Consider the following 14,367-nt stretch of genomic DNA (forward strand, 5'->3'; position numbering starts at 1 on the left):
GTGTCTTTTAGTTTCTTATTTATAATTTAACATTAATAAAATAGATGTACTTACTAATTATTTTATGTTCTTTTGGAATCAGTTAATTCTTGTTTTAGATGTGTCACACACACACACACATTTATATATATATATATACACATACACAGACTACACACAAATTCAAAATTGAAATTGGTATTTGTTATGTCTCCCTCTGCTGCTGTAAGAACACACACACACACACACACACACACACTGGTTGAAATGATATCTAATACACAATTTCAGTCATATGCATTGATTTTAATAAGTGAAGTTCACAAGGCAACAGTAGCACAACACTGTAATCAGCTGAGATTCATCCAAAATGAACCAGAACAGTCTGCTGACTTCATTTCATGTGAACATTTCAGCAGGATTTTGACTCATGCTGACCATTTGAGTTTACTGGTGCACTTCACATATCCAGCAACAAGTAAATTACCACATATCCACAGACCAATTTAAAACCACCTCAATCTTCAGACAATGAGTAATAAAAATAAAAACAAAAACAAATCAAAACCTACCATGCTTTTCTATGAAAACTATATAGTGAGTATTGTAGAACTTTCTTGAACAATTTGTAAATTATAGTAAAGAAGTAAATTATATTTAAAATAATGATGTGTATAAATGTTTTGGTTTGGAGCCCAGGAACGGTCGGTGGACAACGTAGATCAGATTCAAAGTCCAAGACTCTCTTCCTTCACCTGACTCTTCAGCAGAACATTTCCAGCCTGGACACACTCGGACAGATTCCCCACTAAAATATTATCAAAATTAAACACAGTTATCATTAGATGAGTAATGAGTTTACAGTTATCAGACACAACTTCCAAAGTAGGCTGAAGTATTGATATCATACAGTTTATTATTTTTAATATGTTACAATATTCTTACTACATTTTTTGTTGGGAAGATATTTTCTTGATTTTGATTTATAGCATAATAATTAATTCTAACTCTGGAACAAATATGGACAAAATATTAGGACGTTAAAGGAAATTAGTACAGTCAGTGAAGTATCTCTCGTTTGCATATAGCTGTTACTGAATAGAGCAGGAGTAATTAGCAGTGTGTGAGTTGGGGATAATTTGTACCTTTCTGAGAATGGATCCAGGAGGTGGCCTTCATTGCAATGAACTTCCACTCTTCCTGCTCTGCCTTCTTGAAGCCGTGGAGCCAGATCAGAGCCACAACAGTGACCCACACTGCGCTGTCCACCTGCACAGCATCAGAAAAACACACTCGTTGTTTTAACTCCTCGGCCAAGGTCAGTGAACAAAGAATTTTAAAATGTGCAGAACCTAAAACCTAGAAACAATAAATCTACAGCACAATGGTTCTAATTTCTCTAAGAGAAGGTCCTAAGAGAATTAAATTATAAAACAATCAACTTTACTACTGTGAATTACTGTTGTAAGGCACCTACAATACTGCCCATCACATACTACAAAATGATCATATCAGGACTGTGTTATGTTATAGCTCTTTGCCACAGACAAACCTCAGCAGGCTTTTGCTGGGTCAGTTCCTCCTCTGTTAGGCCAAATACTTTAAGAAGTCCGGTCTCCAGTTCCCAATTTCCGACAGCTTTCTGGAGAGAGATCAGCTCCAAATAGGAGTCCTTCTGGTCGAAGCTTGATCTCTGCCCATTCAAGCTGAACTCACTGAAGGAACTTTCCATATCCCACGCAGAGGAGGAACTCATCATATATGATCCATCAGGTTCATTATGTAGATCTATTAAATATAATAAGCAATGGTTTAATGAGGTATATCAGAAGATTGGTGTGTTCTCCCCGTGTTCTGGTTTCCTCCCACTGTCCAAAAATATGTGGTGGTAGGTGGATTGGTGACTCAAAATGTTCATATTTGTGAATGTGTGTCATGAAGGACTGGTGTATCCTCCCTGTGAAGGAATGGTGCATCCTCCAGGGTGTGCTCTTGCCTTGCACCCAGTGATTCTGGGTAGGCTCTGGACCCAACGCGACCCTGAGCTGGATAAGCGCTTAGAGACAATGAATAAATGAATGATAGAATGTAGACTAATCATTAAAAACCATTAAGACAGGATTTTATTATGATTGTTTATGATGTTTTTGTGTTGTATTTAATTCCCAATTAATCTGAAGTGTGGATTTTAAACCTGTCCAATGACCACGAAATCCATGTCATGTTGTGTGTAAAGAACAGAAGAATGATAGAATCAGACGAAGCGCTACAACATCCTCCACAAACTTGGAATTCGGAGCAAATAGATTACATTTTATATGCATGTATAGATATTATTTAATTTAAGACTTTGATACCTGATTCCATTAGTGGTATTTTTCCCCTCATTCCTGTACTTTCTGTAACAGACAATGAGGTGTTAAGTATATGAAATCATTCATTCATTCATTCATTATCTGTAACCGCTTATTCAATTCAGAGTTGCGGTGGGTCCAGAGCCTACCTGGAACCATTGGGCGCAAGGCGGGATCACACCCTGTAGGAGGCGGCAGTCCTTCTATATGAAATCACAAACTATTTATTCAAATGTGCCTTTTCTTATTGGGTAGATCACATTGGGCAGACTGTGGTGTAAGCTAAAATGCAGTTAGAATGTTTATACCTTCAAGTGTATATCTGATAGGTGCTGCCTTATATAAGAGGCCTTAGGACCTGAGGAGAAGAAAACAGAAGAGGGAGGCTGAGAACCATGGGAGAGTAAGGACAGAGAAATATCTCAAACTGTTCAATGCAAAATAAAACAAAAATGAATGACTCCTGACAGTTTTAAAGGATTTTTCTTTTTTAATTGGATATTTTCAGTGCTGTGTTAAATTGTGAACCCATTATATTTGAGTGGATTTTAAACTTACCCAAGAAACATCATTCCATAACGAATGGTGAAGAAAAAGATAAACAGTCTGTTAGAGAAAGTTAGATACTGCCAACAAACAAGCTTTTCATTTGGGAACAATTACAAAACAATCTTTTTACATCGTTGTCATAGTTTTGGCCTAAAATAAAACACATATTTTGTTGAGTCATGTTAATAAAAAACACATCAAATCTCTCTGTAGCATACGGGGCAATATTATTCATGAATTCATTCATATTCTGTAGCATATGTATTCATCTTAATCAGGGTGGCAGTTGTTCAGGACTCTACAAGGAACACACACACACACACACACATGGGGAAACTTTCGTTTTTCCAGTCCACCTATCAATGTGTGTATTTGGCTGTGGAAGGAAAGCGAAGCACCCAGAGGAAACCCACAAAGACACAAGAACACGCCATACCCCTCACAGATAGACAGCGACCCTGACCGGGTTGATGTATCACATTGGCCAGATTAATTTCCATAAATATCATGGGCTGGTGGTTAGGGAACTGGGCTTGTAACTGGAAGGTTGCTGGTTCGATCCCCAAAGCCAGCAGGTCATGACTGAAGTGCCCTTGAGCAAAGCACCTAACCCCCAACTGCTCACCGGGCTCCATGGTTAGCGCTGCCCACTGCTCTGTGCACATGTGCTCACTGCTCCTAGTGTGTGTAAATGTGTGTTTCACTGCACGGATTGGGTTAAATGCAGAGATAAATGCAGAGGTAGTGTCGCAGTCACACAGCTCCAGGGACCTGGAGGTTGTGGGTTCGAGTCCCGCTCCGGGTGACTGTCTGTGAGGAGTTTGGTGTGTTCTCCCCGTGTGGCTTTCCTCCGCTTGTTCTGGTTTCCTCCCCCTGTCCAAAAATATGCGTTGGATTGGTAACTCAAAAGTGTCCGTATGTGTGAGTGTGTGTCGTGAAGGAATGGTGCATCCTCCAGGGTGCGCTCTTGCCTTGCACCCAGTGATTCTGGGTAGGCTCTGGACCCAACGCGACCCTGAACTGGATAAGTGCTTAGAGACAATGCTTGGAATACATTACATTTTAAATACATGTATAGATATTATTTAGGGTTTTGATAACTGATTTCAGTTCTGCACTTCCTGTAAGAGACAGTGACATGTTAGGCATATGAAGGCATTTATTCAAATGTGCCTTCTGATTGGTTAGATCACATTGGTCATATTCATGATGATTTTTTTGTGTTGTATTTAATTCCCAAGTAATCTGAAGTGTGGATTTTAAACCTATCCAATGACCACGAAATCCATGTCATGTTGTGTGTAAAGAACAGAAGAATGATAGAATCAGACGAAGTGCTACAACATCCTCCACAAACTTGTAATTCAGAGCAAATACATTACATTTTATATGCATGTATAGATATTATTTAATTTAAGACTTTGATACCTGATTCCATTAGTGTTTTTTTTCTCCCTATTTTTGCACTTCCTGTAACAGACAATGAGGTGTTAAGTATATGAAATCGCAAACTATTTATTCAAACGTGCCTTTTCTTATTGGGTAGATCACATTGGCCAAGGCACCATGTTCCCATCATGCTATGCTGTACTTATATAAATGTGTGCACACTGTTACTCACCTAAAACTTCACGTCGAACAAATGTACCTTTGGACCTGAACACAATTAAAGGGGGAAAGAGAAGGTAGAAAACTGATTAAAAACTATTGAGACAGAATTTTATTTAGTTTGTTTATGATATTTTTGTGCTTTACTTAATTCCCAAGTGTGAAGTGTAGATTTTAAACGTACCCAATGAGCATCAAATCCATGTCGTGTTGTGAGTAAAAAATAGAAGACTCAGTTAGACAACGACTGAATCAGCTGAAGCACTACAACATCTTTCACAAACTTGGAATACATTCATTCATTCATTCATTCATTATCTGTAACCGCTTATCCAATTCAGGGTCACGGTGGGTCCAGAGCCTACCTGGAATCATTGGGCGCAAGGCGGGAATACACCCTGGAGGGGGCGCCAGTCCTTCACAGGGCAACACAGACACACACACACATGGACACTTTTGATTCGCCAATCCACCTACCAACATGTGTTTTTGGACTGTGGGAGGAAACCGGAGCACCCGGAGGAAACCCACGCGGACACAGAGAGAACACACCAACTCGTCACAGACAGTCACCTGGAGCGGGAATCGAACCCACAACCTCCAGGTTCCTGGAGCTGTGTGACTGCGACAATACCTGCTGCGCCACCATGCCGCCCCAACTTGGAATACATTACATTATAAATACATGTATAGATATTATTTAGGATTTTGATACCTGATTTCTGTTCTGCACTTCCTGTAAGAGACAGTGATGTGTTAGGCATATGAAGGCATTTATTCAAATGTGCCAATATGAAGGCATTTATTCAATGTTGCTGTAGCTGTGTAATTGTGGGTACACTGTTACTCACCCAAAAGGTTCTTGATACCTTTGTACCTGAAAATAGGAGTGACATGGTATGATGAGACTAATTCCTTCATTGTCATTCATTGTATGAAACCGCTTATCCAATTCAAGGTCACGGTGGGTCCAGAGCCTAACTGGAATCACTGAGCGCAATCACTTTTGTGTCGCCAATCCACCTACCAACGCGTGTTTTTGGACTGTGGGAGGAAACCGGAGCACCCGGAGAAAACCCACACAGACACAGAGAGAACACACTGTACTCCTCACAGACAGTCACCCGGAGGAAACCCACACAGACACAGGGAGAACACACCACACTCCTCACAGACAGTCACCCGGAAGAAACCCACGCAGACACAGAGAGAACTCACCACACTCCTCACAAACAGTCACCCGGAGGAAACCCACACAGACACAGGGAGAACACACCGCACTCTTCACAGACAGTCACCCGGAGGAAACCTACACAGACACAGGGAGAACACACCACACTCTTCACAGACAGTCACCCTGAGCGAGATTGAACCCACAACCTCCAGGTCCCAGGAGCTGACAGCGACACTACCTGCTGCGCCACTGCACCGCCGATAATGAGACTAATAATGAATCATCATGGATACAGGACTTTAATATATTATAATATATTATAGGCTTGGGGCAGCATGGTGGCATAACAGGTAGTGTAGCTGGGGTCAGGGTCCTGGGGGAGCTTGGTGCTCTCTCCCCATGTCTGATTGGAGTTCCTCCAAGTGGATTGGCTATTCATAGCTGTGTGTGTGAGTGAATGTGTGTTGCCCTGCGATGTAGTGGTGCCCTCTGTACAGTGTATTTGTACCTTGCACACACTGATTCTAGGCAGCCTCTGGAACCACTGCCACCCTGAACTTGATAAGTGGTTACAGACAATGAATGAGTGAATATTATTAGTGTGATACTGAACTACAAGCTCCTAAGTAACTTACCCAGTGAGCCTTGAACCTATGTGACAAGAAAAGATGTGACAAAATAAAAAAGAATCAGTTAGCTCCTCCACAAACTTGTAATTTGCAAATACATAAATGTAAGGGATGAGGGGTGCGGACTGACGGATGCGGACGCAAACGCTAATAACACAGACTTTATTCACAGGGAATTAACAAAACAAACACAACACGACTGGGGCAGGAAGCGAGCATGAAACGGCCGTGAAACGAGCAAGAGAATGGGCACGAGAAACGAGACAAACAATACGAAGAAGAATACGAAGGACACTATAAAGAGCATAGCAAACGAAACAAAGAACAATCCGAAGAACACTACAAAGAAAAATCCAAAGAACAATGAACGACCCCAGGAAGTGAGGGAAGGGGACTTAAATACACCAACAAACGAGAAACACCTGAAACGGATAACGAGGGTAACGAACAAGAAGGCGGAACAAAGGCGGGGCGTGAACGACAACAAAACAAAGCCATGTGCTGAAATAGGAAAACAGACGAAACGAGACGAGGGCGTGACAGATGCCCCCTCCTGAACGCGCAACTCCCGGGGCGCGTAACCTAGACCCCCCAGAAGCTGGCGCAGGAGGGAGCATGGAAAACAAGACTGTAACAAACACAGGAAATAAGGCTGGAGACAAGAGACTAGACTCTGGACAGAACAGAAGACTGACAAAGGGGAGAAACCAGTGAACAATCTAGAAACGGAGACACGAAAGAACTATAGACGGGTGGCAAAGCACTGAAACGAAGAGAACGGACTGGGGACAGAACTTGAGCGTGGACAGAAGACTGTCTGGGACCTGGGTCTGGAAAGGACTAGACTGAACGAGAGTGTTTACATGAGACTGGACAGGAGTGGACAAATGTGACTGGACGGGGTGCTTACCATTGGACAAGACACTGGAGGGGAACAAGGACTGGACGGGAGACAGAACAGATGACGGGACTGAGTGCTGGGAATGGACAGGAGACGAGACTTGAGATAGGACAGAGGGTTGAAACGGGGACTGCTGCAGAACAGGGGCAGAGACATGAGGCTGGACAGGAGATGGGACTTGAGACACGACAGGTAACTGGACTGGGGTTGGGTGCTGGGAACGAACAGGAGCAAAGGCTGGTGACAAAACAGGGGACATAACTGGGGACAGGACAGAACCAGAGACAGACGATTGAACAGGGGTATGTGATTGGACGGGACTTGGCAGGGAACAGGGATCAGAACGTTTACAGGGACAGAGACGAACACCGTGACAGGGACAGGAAACGAAACAAAGAACAATCCAAAGAACACGAAGAACACTACAAAGAACAATCCAAAGAACAATGAACGACCCCAGGAAGTGAGGGAAGGGGACTTAAATACACCAACAAACGAGAAACACCTGAAACGGATAACGAGGGTAACGAACAAGAAGGCGGAACAAAGGCGGGGCGTGAACGACAACAAAACAAAGCCATGTGCTGAGATAGGAAAACAGACGAAACGAGACGAGGGCGTGACAATAAACATCAGTAGCGGATGCTGGTCTTTCAAGGAGCGGGAAGCTCATTTTCGGCCTACATCACAAAATGTGTCGGTTTATTTATACATAAATTCTACCCTCCGTTCCTTTTCAAGAAAATGATCTGTGACCCTGTCGTACCAACAAGGTGTCTTTTCCAGGGACTTGACTAGTGTCCTCTCAATGGCCAGCAGAGCTAGGCTGCTTAAACGGCCTTGGCCCATGTGAAGTGTGTCCGCCTGTGAGTGCTTTGTGACAGTGGAGGGGCTCAGCAGCACCCGCTGGACAGAAACTGCGATTGAACTCAGAGTGATAGAAGTCAGTCTCCAAACACAAGCAGCTTCAAAAAAACCCACCAGAAATAGAAGCTCGATTTGTCGCTAGTCATTTTTAACAAAGAAAATGCCGCTAAGAGGTTTAAGAAAGTGTCCGGTTCAACTCAGAACAGAATGAAAATGTAATGCTCGCACGGATCTTTACACCAAAGGATCGCTGATTCGCTCATTTCGCTGTCAATCAAAAAGGGATTCAGCCTCAGACAGATCATCCAATCATCCAATCATCCCCATAGACACCCAGAGACGCTGAGCGTCCGAAAGCCAAAGCCCAGCATTTATCCAATAACTCGTTCCGCTGCACTTCGCTGCTTCGCTATTGAACTCTGTGGACGCTCAGCGTCCACACCATTTAAAGCACTGAAGCTGCGGGAATGATTGAAAGGAAAGCCGCGTCTTTACCAGTCATAAGAAGCTGATTCTGAACAAAAGTTGAGCACGTTGATGTGCATATTTATTCAATGACATGTACACACAACAGTATATATTTAATCACTTATTTTTTTACATTTTAGGGGAAGCTGAGCTTCCCTTGCAGTCTTAGAGCAATCGCCACTGATGAACTTATATTTTGAACTGAACTGGCAACAGAGGAGAGACCCATGGTGTGGATCTGCATCACTTCAGAAACAGAGCCCTTTTTATTCTCAGTCTTTTAATGTATGAAAAACTACTCCAGCAGGACCGGCTTTAGCCTGTTTTTATCATGGTGAGCTGCTACAAAAATAATACTTGTGCAATCTGGGTGGTATTAACATTAACTTTGAACATATGCAATACACCAATCAGCCATAAATTTATGGCCTCCTCCTTGTTTCTCCAATCAATGTCCATTCTCCCAGCTCCACTTTTGGGTGAGCAATTTTGGGGGTAATTTTTAATATATTTTGTTTAAAAACTGACTGAATAATTTTAATGTGGTGGGCAAGATACACATTTAAGTAAAACGTATGAAAATATGAAATAAAAATTCAATCTATTATCAGCTCCCTTTATCAGCTTCCTACACACTGTGACACCTGGTTTCTATGATCACTCTTTTAATTCAATTATTCAATTTAAGCTTGATGCATGGAATCAAATATCTCCCACCTCTACTTGTTGATGCCTGATAGTCTGAACATTCTGAAGAGACAGAGAAAAGTTAGTTAGATGACGTCAAAATGTGTTTCATGCAAAAGAGCAGATTTGTTTGACTACACTTTGCTACATATCTTAAATCTACCATAACTTAGAATCACACAACTAATTAGTTCTCTCATGGAATGTAGCTATCTAGTATTTTATTTTAAAGGAATGAATGATGATTTTATAGTTGTGGAAGCCATTATTCTGACACCTAGTGGCCTAGATCCACTCTATGGAGCACAAACAAGATGATTTGAGGACTACACATTCATTTGATCCTTTATCTCCTGAAATACAACACTGTGTTTGCTGCTGTTAGTGTTCAAGGAACTTGCTAAAGTTGCTAATGTTTATTTGGGCTAATTAGGAAGAACGATACCTGCTGAATACCTCTTCCTCATCCTTTTCACCAAGTTTTTATACGTGTTATAAGAGGTTAAGTGGCTTACACAGAATTCTAACTTGTGCTATATTGATATATTTATGTTTTAAATGATAAGGAAGAGTAACGACACAAAAGAAACTAACTGAAGATAATGACTAATTTTGACTAACAAAATTATCTATGCATTTCCAGTACCATTCTCTCTGTATAATGTATATCCTGTTAATAAACAAGTCACAATCTCAGGTGCTGAATTCCAATCCAATGTTAGCAGCTGCGAATGTAACATATTCACACACAAAATAATACAGAAATACGTACTGTCCGGCACTGGCACTGTCCTCCTGACCATTGGTCTAGCCACTGGCTGTCCACTGCCCTTATGTACTGCGAGGAAAGCAGTGTAAGAGCTGCTCACTCCTGACTGCACACTGAGGTCCACCACCTTTTTTCTTAAGCTCTTGTCATTTGTTCCTCTCTCCTTCATTTCCAGAGACTGGATCACGGTTCGAGCAGCTAGTCGATGAATTCCTAGTCTACGAAGAATACCAACAGTGATAATGAGAGCATTGAACTTATTTCCAATTCAAGAGTATGAGAGTTATATAAGAGAGCATAAGGGGTGTCACAAATTTCAGGGAAAGCAAGTGCTATCCATGTCCAGCTTAGTTTTGTTTGTGTGTTACCCTTTATCCTCAGCAGGTTTAAGGCTGAAGTTCAGCTGGTTGGTCACAGGCTGTTCTGCCAATGTGTACTGCACAGTGACCGTTCCTTCATCACCTCCAGAGATCTGAAGAAATCAGATAATATGGGTATTATTATCACATCTGCATTTGCACTCTTAATGAACACCTGATTTAGAGAAGTGGTTCCCAAAGTAGGGGGTGCAAAGCTACTGCTGGGGCGCAGCAATGCAAATGAATGAAATACAGAGTGCATGTCATGGACAATAATTCCAGTGTAAATGTGTCTGAGTGGGGGGCAGAAAACAATTCTTATATACAAACGTGAGGCACTACAGAAAACATTTGGGAAACACTGATTTAGAGTACACCCAAGTGTTTAGACACACGCAGACATGGAAAAATTGGCCCAATATTTCAACTAAATTAAAAGTGTCAAAAAACATACAGAACTGTGTAATGACAAAAAAAAATGTGTAAAACAATATATTTGTTAGGTCTTGATAATTTTTGTCCATATTATAAAAAAGTTATTTTCAAAATGTAAATCAAAATAGAATACAACAAGGTGCAAATCGTTTAAACTCTATATTTGATTGAATCTAGTGCAAATCCAGCATATCACATGTTGAAGCGAAGCAGTTTAGTTGTTAGTTGAATACCCATTTTGAATACGAGGGACATATTTACTGTACATCACTGCAGTGCATTTCACCAGCACTGCATTTCACCAGCTAAAGAATACCAGTTGCTGTAATTGTGAAAGTGAAAATTTTCAGCTGCTAAACAATTTGGAGTCTCTTTTGTCATATTTTAATTTTCATAATATGCCAACTGTTGGGAGGTCAGTTTAATACCCGGATCTTACTTCAGAGCTATGCTATTGTAATAGGTGTGGTTTGGCAGTATCCAAGGACTTCTCTGAAAAAGACGTCATCTGAATGGCAGCAGGTGTTACTCTAAGATAACTGAACTGTGAATGACACTGAGAAGAGCAGCTTTTGGCCCCGATTGAGGAGAAGGCTAGAGTGTTGAGAAAAGCTCATCAAGTGTCAAAGTGTGTGTGTGTGTTAAACAAGCCTCAGAAGTTTAAAGAGATAGTGAGAAATAATTGTTTAATCAAGAGAATCAAACTGCTGATAGGAACACATGGATGATATTTAAAATACCGAAAGATACCATTTTTCTACAGTTATAAAAGCTCTCTCACCTTCCCACTGAGCTGAGAGTATAGAATAGCCCTTTGACCTTGGAAAAGGACTTTGAGGGCTGGAGACAACATAGTGATGGATACACCATTTGGAACAGTCCATTTCACAGTGATGTCCACAGCAGAAGGCTGCAGGGCGAAACTGAGAGACTGCATCACCTGCGGAAAAATGAGGAATATTTTACTCCACTTTTTTCCCAATTTTTATTTACTGCTACTTCCACCCAGTAGCTTATTCTCCCCAGTCTCCCACAAGCTAGAGAGTGAAGACAGCACTTGCCAGCCACACCCTCTTTTCAGACTGCCATTGGTTGGCGTTTGGAAGGAGAACACTAATGCTTCAACTCATTTTTTTTAGCATGCAGAGTTATAAGAGAAGCAGGAGGGTCACTCCATTCTTTTATGTCTTGCTTTTTTACATACTTTGAGCTGTAGCCTGTCATTGCTTTTGATGAACTGAGCGATGCCGCCACCTTCCTTGGCCATTCCTGTGACCAGTGCAGTGCTGGCTCCCTGCCCAATGCCAAAGGTGAAGCACCTAATGTTAAGATAATGCCCAGAGGTTTAGTCCATCCTGTCATTTCTGTAAAGTACAGACTCAGTAAACTGATTTACTGAACACCAGACACATGTCTGCAAGTGTAAGTGACAGAATACACTGACCTGTGGGATCTAGAGTGCATTTGAACCAGGTCCAGGATGTCCTTGACATTCCAGACATCTCCATCCGTGAAAACAAACACCTTGTAAAAGGGTAAAAAATAACCTCAGGTTTAATGTTCTACATACATACCATCAATTAATAGTCTCCCCTCCTTTTGGAGATCAAGGAGAATAAAGCTATGCTCCATATGCTGGATCTGTGCAATACCAATTTAATACAGCGGACAGTAATTATGATGTGATGATGATATTTATATATTTAATATTATGAAGGATTTTCCAATTCGAGGCAGCACGGTGGTGCAGCAGGTAGGTGTCACAGTAACACAGCTCCAGGGACCTGGAGGTTGTGGGTTCAAGTCCCGCACCAGGTGACTGTCTGTGAGGAGTTTGGTGTGTTCTCCCTGTGTCCGCGTGGGTTTCCTCCGGGTGCTCCGGTTTTCTCCCACAGACAAAAAAACACGTTGGTAGGTGGATTGGCGACTCAAAAGTGTCCGTAGGTGTGAGTGTGTGAGTGAATGTGTGAATGTGTGAGTGTGTGTGTTGCCCTGTGAAGGACTGGCGCCCCCTCTGTGTTTTCGGGTGTATTTTGGCTGGTATGGCCACCCCCTGTCAGAATACAAGCGATGAACTTTCCCTCACGCGCAGGTAGAACACGAGCAGTGAGTTTGGTACTGTCTTGACTGTCCTCACACAAGGTGGGCTTTCTTCACTAAAAGTGTATTTACCTCCCAGAAAATGTTTTACTGTTTGCTAGAGCACTGCATATATATATATATATATATATATATATATATATATATATATATTAAAATATTGTATAATGTTGAAATTTTGGTGTATTCACTCTACATTATTTTAATATCGTGATAAAAATCGAGACAGACCAATAAAGAAAAACTTATTGTGATAATATTTTTGTGACTATTATATTTTATAATATATAAAGCAGAAAAAACTGACATTTGTTGTGGGCTTACTTCCTGACAAGAGACTCCCATCCCTAAGCATAACACAGAAATGGGATTCACCCTAATTGTGAATATTAATAGTGGTGTTGAAAATAAATAGGCCAACATCAATTATATTTAGTGTTATAACATAGACATTAGTTTTACAACATATAACATGTTCAGAATTTGTGCTACCTATAAATCAAAAGACAAAATGTGGGTGGAAATTATTTTTGGAAAAACCCCTGTTGTATAAGAACATACACTATTTATTCATTCATTATCTGTAACAGCTGTTATCCAGTACAGGGTCCTGGTGGGTCCGGAGCCTACCCGGAATAATTTGCAAAAACACTATTATATAACTATAAATATTCTTGTAGCGGAGTAACAGTATTCGAGTTAGGTATGTTTAATGGTGATTATCACTTATAATAAAAATTATTATTATTACTGACTTAAATGACAAAAATATTAACAATTAATTAGAGAGGTAAATACTGTCACTGCCCTGTGAAGGACTGGCGTCCCCTCCAGGGTGTATTCCCGCCTTGCGCCCAATGATTCCAGGTAGGCTCTGGACCCACCGCGACCCTGAATTGGATAAGTGGTTACAGATAATGAATCAATGAATGAATGAATACTGTCACCGCTAGGGATGAGTTCTCAGGATTTTCAGACTCTTAATGAACAAACTCCACACACTGTATTATTTAAAATATTGGAACACTTTATTAAAAGGAAAGATAATAGTTTGATAAACATAGCACAATCATCAAAATCTCACGGAATCAACGCAGGTGAAACCCGTTTGAATTTAGTAATTGGCTAGTCTATATGACTTGTGAATGAGGTGTTGCTAAATGATTTAATTAGGGTATAATTTTACCAAGAGATTTAATTCAAACTCAGCTCTGAAAATGAGGAATTTAGCTTACTTTTTTCTTCTTTTGGTTATGATCACAGCCGATTTTAGCTCTGTTTTCCGGTGTTTGATTTGTCACGGCTGAAGTTAGGCTGAGTAGTGGGGAGAGTCCCTCCAGGATGAGTCAGCCACTTTCGGCGTCCTTTAGACGGTGTGACGTCAGTCAAAGATTCCCTTCACAGAGAACTGCTGGCCTGGCCAGATTTCCCGAAGTGATATTACTTTTCCGATGAAAGTACGTCAGAATAAGTTAGCTGTTTTCTTCA

General features: G+C 41.1%; 1 protein-coding gene across 3 annotated transcripts in view; it reads right to left on the reverse strand.

Moving 5' to 3' along the window:
• Positions 1–275: 275 nt before the first annotated feature.
• The window catches only part of LOC136709479 (von Willebrand factor A domain-containing protein 5A-like), a 32,858-nt gene continuing 18,766 nt past the window's right edge, over positions 276–14,367 (reverse strand). Inside the window, exons 10-26 of one of the 3 annotated variants that reach the window (XM_066684748.1) lie at positions 12,224–12,303; positions 11,984–12,098; positions 11,561–11,719; positions 10,354–10,457; positions 9,989–10,203; positions 9,247–9,279; positions 6,300–6,315; positions 5,342–5,367; positions 5,206–5,226; positions 4,504–4,530; positions 4,311–4,352; positions 2,642–2,683; positions 2,483–2,536; positions 2,337–2,378; positions 1,532–1,767; positions 1,125–1,248; positions 276–787 (exon numbers count right to left, since the gene is read on the reverse strand). In XM_066684748.1, the coding sequence (XP_066540845.1) occupies positions 708–787; positions 1,125–1,248; positions 1,532–1,767; positions 2,337–2,378; positions 2,483–2,536; positions 2,642–2,683; positions 4,311–4,352; positions 4,504–4,530; positions 5,206–5,226; positions 5,342–5,367; positions 6,300–6,315; positions 9,247–9,279; positions 9,989–10,203; positions 10,354–10,457; positions 11,561–11,719; positions 11,984–12,098; positions 12,224–12,303 (1,416 nt within the window). In that variant the 3' untranslated portion in view covers positions 276–707. Of the gene's footprint in view, positions 788–1,124; positions 1,249–1,531; positions 1,768–2,336; positions 2,379–2,482; positions 2,537–2,641; positions 2,684–4,310; positions 4,353–4,503; positions 4,539–5,205; positions 5,227–5,341; positions 5,368–6,299; positions 6,316–9,246; positions 9,280–9,988; positions 10,204–10,353; positions 10,458–11,560; positions 11,720–11,983; positions 12,099–12,223; positions 12,304–14,367 lie in introns of those variants that run through there. The other 2 variants (XM_066684749.1, XR_010804495.1) reach the window with 2 other exon arrangements.

The sequence above is a fragment of the Hoplias malabaricus genome, chromosome 11 (genome assembly GCF_029633855.1).
Source record: "Hoplias malabaricus isolate fHopMal1 chromosome 11, fHopMal1.hap1, whole genome shotgun sequence".
Lineage (NCBI taxonomy): Eukaryota > Metazoa > Chordata > Actinopteri > Characiformes > Erythrinidae > Hoplias > Hoplias malabaricus.